At 33.1% G+C, this 9,508-nt stretch overlaps 1 protein-coding gene across 1 annotated transcript; it reads left to right on the top strand.

Annotated features, from left to right (window-relative positions):
• The first annotated feature begins 3,386 nt into the window (after positions 1-3,386).
• Positions 3,387-5,159, top strand: LOC113780244 (DELLA protein RGL2-like). Its single transcript, XM_027326053.1, has one exon. It carries the CDS (start codon positions 3,387-3,389, stop codon positions 5,157-5,159), a length of 1,773 nt encoding a protein of 590 aa, XP_027181854.1.
• Positions 5,160-9,508: the final 4,349 nt, after the last annotated feature.

The raw sequence follows: 9,508 nt of genomic DNA, 5'->3' as shown, positions 1-9,508 counted from the left end.
GCATTGCAATTTAAATAGGACATCTGAAACTTGTATTTCTGTCTATCATTTCAAGAATTTGTAAGACTTGAATTCCCAATGCAATTCCTTTTTTTTTTTTAAGTTTCTTTTTTGATACCTAGTCAGTAATTTTCTTCTACTTTTTCTCTATTGCCTCGAATTGTCTGAGATGCAGAGTGGCAATTATGCTATTTTTGGTTAACAATTCTGTCAAATTTAACTTTGCCTTTTCCTTGTTTATTTCATTATTAAACATTCAAATTACATAGTACCTATAATGGTTTTCATATTTGCATATACTTTTAAGTATTTGTACATGTACCAATGAAGCTTTGATTTAGTACCCAAAATTACAAAGGCTGACATCCCTGAGGGAAAAGAGGTCCTAGGCTAAAGTCCGCTAGAGTTGCCATGTACTGTTCTATTATATGATAGTATTCAGGCATTGGTAGTAGGTTATTGTGCCATCTTGTGTGGCTACTAACGAAATACATTGTAATTATGCTAACAAGTTACTCTCCCAACATATCTGATCTATTTTCGTCCAACAAACGAAAAACATATCTGATATATGTACTTATAACGTGATTGCATACCAGAAAAATTAAGGATATGATTCTATGAGTACTCTTAAAATAATTTTAATAACATTCACAAGATTACTATTTTATCTCACACCCAGTTTAGTGAAAAATGTTACACTAAAATTTATATCAAAACACACTAAAAAACAATCATTCCATGCGATTTAGATTCTAGATTACTACATTGTGTAAACCAAACAAACCTTGTTTTCAAAAAAAAAAAAATCTTGGATCCAAGAAAACTAAGTGGTGATAGTAAATGGTAATAAACCCAACCTTGGTTTCTTACTATTGGCACCAAAAATAATTTCCGCCATATCAAGGGCCGAGGTTAAAGCAATCCCAAAGATGGAAAATTGATAGATATTCTTTCAGATAATTAAAACTATTATAATGACCATAAACATAGAACTACATATTTGTGCTAAATTAATTAAGAAGATTCAACAATTTATTTTCTTCATCAACAAATATTTAGTTTCTAGCGATATTGCTAAATCTATTAGTGTAATAATTAAAGTTTTTCTTTTTTTTTTAAATACTAAGTTAGATTAAAAAAATTATAGAAATTCATCAAAAAAGATGATATTGTTAAAAGAGAGAAGAACCAGGAGAAACTATAACAAAAACTAATTATAAAAGAATTGGATACAAATAGGATAAATTTCAAGTATCCAAATAACTCGTTAATTCTCTTCAATTAAACATGTTACCTAGGAAAGAGTATATCGGTAATTAAAATAACAACTTTTCATATATATATATATATATATATATATATATATGGGGTTCATTATTTTAGTTTAGAGGTTGACTTTCATGGATTTTATGTTCTCTTAGAACTAAATGCTTGTAACTAGAAACTTCTACTTTCAACCAAGAATTAATCAAGAGAAAGCACTCAAAAAATCCCTTTTATCAATGAACATAAAATAAATAGAAAGAATACCTTTTTGATCACTCCAAATTGACACATTCTCAAAGGGAAAATCCTCACTAAGGGTTGAGTTAACAAGAGAAAATATCTGGTGAATCTTTAAAGTTAAAGTTATTCCTATAAAATAAAATAAAAAGTACGAAAGTTACTGCAAAGGATTTTAAAGATTTAATCTATTAGTTTTGTATTCAACACTTTAATTAATATAACTTTTAACTAAAGGTCTTATCTCCATTCTTCTTAAAAAAGAAACATTTTTTATTAATCTAACTTTGACAAATAGGTCAATGGGGAAATAAACATTCCAATCTTGGAAAAAAAAAAGGTAAAAAAAGGTAAACCTTTTTACAAAGAACGGTAAACTTTTTATCTTGTATTTATTCGTTTGTCAACAAAATTTTTATTTTTTGGTTTTAAATGATTATGGGCTTGAAAAGGTCCAACCAATAAAATTGGTTCGCAGCAAGGCCGGAAATATGAATAGCATCTTAATGAACATTTAGTTGCCCAAGATTGTTAAAAGTTATATCGTAAATTCGTGATCTAAAGACCAACTTAATTTATTATACAACAAAATTTTACTAAGAGGAAAAGTGCTTCTTGTTTTTTCAGTTTTGTTTATTTTTTAATTTATCCTCACAAAAATTTTATATTTAAAACTAACTTGATCCTACTGGCTACTAGTTGTGGCTCTTTGCTGGCCTTAAAATTGGCAGAAGTTGGTTTGGGTTGTTGTCTAGCTAGTGCTCTGTAGGCCCAGAAATCCATAATCTTTTGTTGACCCAACTTCTCTCCGTTGTACTTTATAGCCCCTATTGCTTTCAATCTTCTTTATGTTTAGGCCAAATCAAGGACAAATTTTATAGATGTTTAAACAAAACTTGGAAGAAGGTTCTGCGAAGCCAATTACATCAAAACTATGTACTATTCCATTCCTTTCAACTTTAATTAATTCTTATAAGAGATGATATATAGACATCCCTACTTATAAATATTATAAGAATAAATTTTATATACACTTTGGATGCTTACGACACAAGTGGACAATTGCATGCTTAATGCCTTAATCTTCACAATTGATCAAAATGAATATAACTTATAGTTCATAGAACATAAGTGTATGCTTTGGATGCTTAATAATATTTATAAGTGATCAAAATGAGTCGACTTTCACGATAAGATATCCACTAAATTTAATATTTGTACTTCTCATCTTCTAGCCCGGCGTTCTCTTCTATAGCTTGTAACTATACATTGAGAGTTGGAGAATGAAAAATATACTGCCAAAAATGCGTCTTCATTTCATTGTCCATTGAATTTTTTAAACACGACCTTGGAGCTTCTCCCGTTGTTTTTTTCAAGTAGTTTACATCGATCTTAGTTGAATTCAATTCAATTAGACAATATACTATCAGGAAAATAACGGGTTCCCAGATAAACATGTTTGATGCCAATTTGGACACAGGTGTGAACTCTTCTTTGTGTCGTTTAACCAAATGTGGAATCCAAAAATTCGACCACAGCCGAACGACAACATTAATCTCGAAACTTTCTACACTAAGCAGGTGATTCGTCAAAATCAAACGTACTATGCTGTTGGTTGTGTTTGTCCTTTCCTACGCAATGGAATAATCCCAAATCTTGCTAGTTGCTACTCCAGAAAGTCCATTTCACTTGCAAGAAAGAATCTAAGGCTTGTGTATTTAAAGCGCTTCAAACTTGACGCCAAGCTCGATCAAACTAGTTAATTTATTGATCGTGCTGGTGCTGTATCACCTCTAGAATAAGTGGATATAAAATTAGTTTGCAAGAGTTTTAAGCATTAAAAAAAAAAATCTGCAAAAATCTCTAAGTTTTAGATCCTAATGGAGATGTTCCATTCCGATCACTTTGAATTTCTGGGTGTCTCTGGGAAGTATGATTCTACAGAAGGTTTTCAGTTTGAAGATCACGGGAGAGAAGAGAAACGGAATTGTCTGATTACAAATAACGATGAAAGGGAAGCGTCCAAGGGCATTGGCTCCTTTTATCCTGGTACCCTTGGGTCGAATCAGGTGCATGACAGTACAGCTGAGAAAGGAGTTATCTACTCCAAATTGCATCAGGAGCAGCAGTTAAAAGATTTGACAGGTTTTGCCTGTTTCAATGATCCCCACGAGGAAGAGATTACGAAGCTTGCCGATGATGTGGCTTTTGCAAATTCAGAATTTAATGATGCAAATAAAGAAAGGCCATATGCAGGATCCCTTCAGATTCTGAAGAACTACAGGAGAAGGTTCAGAAAATTAAGTGTTGAAAAGATGGATTTGCCAAGTTACCAGGGGTGCACTCTTATAACTGGCCATAAATTATCTACTGATGCTATTCTAAAGTTGGCTGCACAAAATTTCATTCAAAGTTCTTCCAAAGGTACTACTGAGTCCTTTGAGCTTAGCCATCCTTATGCCAGTTCATTCGGTGGCTTGTGTGTAGAAGACACCAAAGACGTGAAACTTGTCCAGCATCTTCTAGCTTCAGCTGAATTAGTAGCCAAGAAGCAGTTCGAACGTGCAGGTAAGCTCCTCCTTAGATGTGATAAGCTGAGTTCTGATCAAGGAAATACTATTGAAAGGTTGGTGTATTATTTCTCTGGTGCACTTCATGAGAGAATTGATCGTGAAACTGGAACAGTTACACCTGAAGGATTGGGGAAGATGCAGTCCATCGATATTCTAGACATGATGTCAGGACTCACATCGGCCAAAATTTCGATGCAAAAATCAGTTCCCTTTGGTCAGGTTTGCCAGTTTGCAGGAACTCAAGGTGTATTAGATCATGTAGCCGATGCAACAAAAATTCATATTGTCGATCTTGAGATAAGGACTGGAATGCATTACACAATTTTGATGCAAGCTCTAGCGACTAGGAGTCAAAATCCCCTTGAATATCTTAAGGTAACGGCGATAGGAACCAAATCAAAGGCCAAAATTGAGGAGACTGGAAGACAACTTGCAAGCTTTGCCCAGGCTTTGAAATTGAAATTCTCAATTAACATAATCATGGTTGCGGATATCATGGATCTTAATGAGAACCTGTTTGAGATAAATGCTGATGAAGCAGTTGCTGTCTGGGTGGAATACTACTTCATGTTCATGATTCGTAGGCAAGATATGCTGGAATCGTTGATGAATGTTGTCAAAGCTATTAATCCTCGTGTGATGATTGTTACCGAAGTTGAGGGGAACCATAATTCTCCAGTTTTTGTGACCCGCTTCATTGAAGCTCTATTTTTCTATGGTGCTTTCTTTGATTCCTTGGAAGACTGTCTAAAGCATGACCCAAAGAATAGAATGATCGTTGAATCAGTATACCTCAGTCAGGCAATAAGGAACATAGTAGCAACTGAAGGAGAGGAAAGGACAATCCGACAGGTGGCAGTGAATGTCTGGAAGGCATTTTTTGCTCGTTTTGGGATGGTTCAGGTAGAGTTAAGCATGTCTTCCATGTATCAAGCGAATTTGGTGCTGAAAAATTTTGAATGTGGGAGTTCCTGCACACTTAATAAGGATGGAAAAGGCCTAATCATCGGGTGGAAGGGGACCCCAATTCATTCACTTTCTGCTTGGAAGTTTGGATGCGATTCTACTTTGATCTTTTAAATCTGTCATCATCCTCCTAACCGTGTATCTTAATCGATAAAATGCATATGCAGGTTAATTTTTTTTCATGTTTCTTGACATTAATACTAAGAGTGAATGCTTGATTACTTTTATATTGCAATTCCGTTCTGCAAACGAACGATAAAGTCTGTGATTTTGCGTGCAGTCATGTTCGAGTCTCACATGCTTAACCTCACTTTGAAGTTGCTAATCCTATGGCTTTTGATGTTCGAGTGGAAAGTTAGGAATGATAGTGGTAATGTAAGAGATGCTTTAACAGATTACTTACTCCAACGGTTTCATCCGTATTTTCAATGTGTTAGATGTACTTCCTGTTTAGATACATAGTGACCGCAACTCATCTAGGTTTTCCCTTTTCTCCAATCTCTAGTCCCTATGTAGATGCATGCCTCTTTTCTCTTAGTTATGCAGAAAAGATCCAGCATAAACAAACTTCAACTCTAGCACTAAGAAAGTTAAGGTTAATGTTTCTCTACCAGGGAGTGTTAGGTTCATGAGTAAAGGGTTGTGTTCTACATTGGTCTGAGAGATGGAGAAAAAGCGGTTAATATGTAAGTAAGAGCCCAAGACCTAATAACTTAAATTTTTGGGTCAGATTTGGGTTCCTGACTTACATATTAGACTCTTTGATGGGTTTTTTCGAGGTGTTTCTCTCTATCAAATTGGTTTCAGAGGTTCAGGTTATGAGACTGAACTACTCATGGGCAAGTGAATTCTTCTCGGAGTTGGACCGGTAAAAATTCTCTTCTTGATGGTGGACCGAAGTGCCAAGAAGTTTGATTGGTATTGGATCAGGTGTGCCATGGGTTTGGCAGGGGGTCCGGTTGATGTTAGACCAAGAAGCCAAGGGTTAGCAGAGGTTCAGAATGCAGTTTGGATGTTGAAGAAAAATGGGTCCATGTTTGAGAGAAGAGGTGACCTTGATGATAAAGGTAAGCTTGCATTGAGTATTAAAATGGGCTCGAAAAAGGGTTTGTAAGTTTGGGTTTAATGTGGGGTTACTCATGAAGGGAGAGATTTGTCAGGTTCATGAGTAAAGAGTTGTGTTCCACATTGGTCTGAAACATGGAGAAAGAGCGATCAATATGTAAATAAGAGTCCAAAACCTAATAACTTAACCTTTTGAGTCAGAATTAGGTTCCTGACTTGTATATTGGACTCTTTGATAGATTTTCTCGGGGTGTTTCTCCCTATTAGGGAGCACGCCAAAAAGAATCGAGATCTCTAGTCTTGATAAGCATGAAAGACCAATGCTATCTAAGTAATGCTATCTAAGTTTTTGTATTTGTATCCTCGGTAGAGTAAGAACTCTGTTGTGTTCAATATGCATGTCATTAATAGCAATCTGTCAGTCTGAAGATCAAAGTCTAAAGTGCTTCACTCAAGTGAATTCAAAATTGCAACGGATTTTCTGTACCAATCCTTGTATCACTCTCCGTTTCACTTTTTATTATATTGCTATTTTTCTTTTATAAATATTATATTTTAGTTCTTTTTTGTTTCATTAAGATCCAATATTTATTAATTGAGTAAAAAATAAATACAACAATCTCAAAAAGTATATATATAATAGAAAATAAAAAAATACAACAGAAAATTCATAAAAAAATTTGTTAAATATTCATAGAAAATTCATTTTTTATGCATTTTGATATTTTGAATTTGTTAAATTTTGTGTATTACTCAGTAAATAGTTATTGGATTTTATGGAAAAAAAAAGAACTAAAATATAATATTTATAAAGGAAAAATAATAATATAATAAAAAGTGGGACAGAAGATCCGTTACAATTTAAAATTGTCTTAATATGTCTGTAATTTAGTAGGGTTGTTGGCTGATTTACTAAATGCCATTCTATAGCCGCCTACCACACTCAGTAGCCTACAAAAGAATAGTACAAACATTTTGGACATAAAATTTGATGAAATCAATAACCTTGTTGCAAATTTGAAGACTCTAAAATTCCAGCCATCATCATATTAGTGTCAGAGTTGGAAGCTTTCGAACAACAAGGCTAATTGGAATGTGAATTGTGACTAGGCTGAGTCAGGTCCAGATTGAAGTTCGAGCATACCATGAATTGTCAAAGTTTGAAATTTGCTCATTTCCTATCAGAAATCAAAATTTGCTCATTTCCTATCGGAAATCAAAATTTACTTAGAAAAGAAGGATTTCCACCACAACATTTTAATTACTAAACTTGAAACTAGCTGAAATGGATCATATGTTCAAACATCTAGTCATGCAAAATGTTTATGGAAGCTTCATTGACACTGTATTTGACGACTAATCTATCTATCTATTCCTTACGCTTGGACGTTTCTTATTTTTTGAATCTACTTGTATTGCCCATAAGTATATGATAAAACATCTCTTAAGTGAGTGTACTTATAAATGATTCACACTTTGGTGCTTCTTACGTTTTAGATCTACCTATATTAAGTAAACAATTCATCCATGAGTAAGGCTTGAAGGATTTTTTTTGTCTTAATAAAAGTTAGGCCATCAGGCCTATACTAGCTAGTTAGTACATTGATACTGCATCGAATCCATGAAAACAGTGAGTTGAAAGGCGCAACGGATCTTCTGTCCCACACCCTGTGCCACTCTTTGGTCCACTTTTTATTATATTACTATTTCTCCTTCATAAATATCATGTTTTAATTCTTTTTTGTTTTCTTAAGATCCAATAACTATTAATTGAGTAATACACAAAATTTAACAAACTCAAAAAATCAAAATGCATAAAAAATGATATTTTTATGAATTTTCTGCTTTTTTTTTAATTTTCTATTATATATTACTTTTTTGAAACTGTTGTATTTATTTTTTACTTAATTAATAGTTATTGGATTTTAAAGAAACAAAAAAGAATTAAAACATAATGTTTATGTAGGAGAAATAGCAATATAATAAAAAGTGAGACAGAGAGTAGTACAGGATATGAGACAGAAGATCCGTTGCGGTTGACAGGGATCCAAGAAATCCTTTTTAAAGTATTTACGACAAGGAAGAAAGGATAGTTACAAGTTAGGTGTTCTCTTTTGAAAGGTTACTTGGCTACCCCTCAAATTTTTTGATTATTTAATTGTACTTTATTTTTCTTCTTTAATACTTTGCTATGCATATTCAAATTATTGTTTCACCAAGCATATTAACTTTAGATTATTATCTTTTTCTTTTTGCTACATATTGTTGTCTTTTAATAACATACTCAAAGCATCATATTATAAAATTAGAGAATCAAATAAGGCTTCTTGAATAAATCAGGACTTTTACCTTTAACAAATTATTGCAAGTATTATGTGGGAATGATTAACTAATCCTTTTTGCAATATTTAGATTGACGAGTATAAATAATCTTTTAACTCTTGTTGTCAGGTTCACTAAAACAATTTTTGTTTTTAGAAAGTTCCAAAATATTTGGTCAAATGGAGCATTTGTAGCACTACTACAAAAATGTCCTTTTATGACATTCAAAAGCGTCATTATAGATCTATGTCATGACGTTTAGGCTATAATGATGCTCTACTGAAAGCGTCATCCATTCTAGGGTCACAATAGGTTTATGATAGTTTTAAGTGTCCCAATTTATCATTATTATGACATTATTAAATGTCATTATCTATGCCTATTATGACACTTTCAAATGACAAGAAATGTTGGGGTACAATAACATATCACGACGCTTTTTTAGTATAAGTAGATAGAAATATTATGACACTTTTGAAGAGTAACTAGATCAGGCTTTTATGACATTTTCTACTTGTCAGTATAGCATCCAAATTAAAGTGTTCCAACTTCCTGTTGCATATCATCTAACGTTAGAAACCACATTTCATCCTGCTGCACAAGCATCTCAGATCCTAAATTTTGAAGGATTGTAACATAGCTAGTACAATAATATAACAGAAGCAATACAATCATCCAAACTTGAGCAAAAGTACATCATTTAAACAATCCACACCAAAAGTCTCTACAAATTACATACTAATTTAGATGGTTTTAAATCAGTCGTGTACATATAAAGGACGCACAGGACAGCAACTCAACTACCAAGCAAGGAAGATGCCTTCAAAAAACTGCCACTTGACCCAATGTTGCTTTAATTTTCTTCAATACTCACCTACAAGTGTTGTAAACCAAACAAGACAAATTACAATTCACACAAGTCTTGTTTTACAGTTTTAACATTAGAAAACAAATAATAACTACATTAGACAAATAGTAAAGGTATGACAAAAGAGTACTAGATTTATTGGCCAAACAATAGCCACTCCAATTGCATCTCTAATCTTTCGAAAATTACGGTATGGCCTCATCAACTC

The sequence above is a fragment of the Coffea eugenioides genome, chromosome 8, assembly GCF_003713205.1.
Source record: "Coffea eugenioides isolate CCC68of chromosome 8, Ceug_1.0, whole genome shotgun sequence".
Taxonomy (NCBI): Eukaryota; Viridiplantae; Streptophyta; class Magnoliopsida; order Gentianales; family Rubiaceae; genus Coffea; species Coffea eugenioides.
This window is presented reverse-complemented; position numbering and strand designations above follow the sequence as displayed.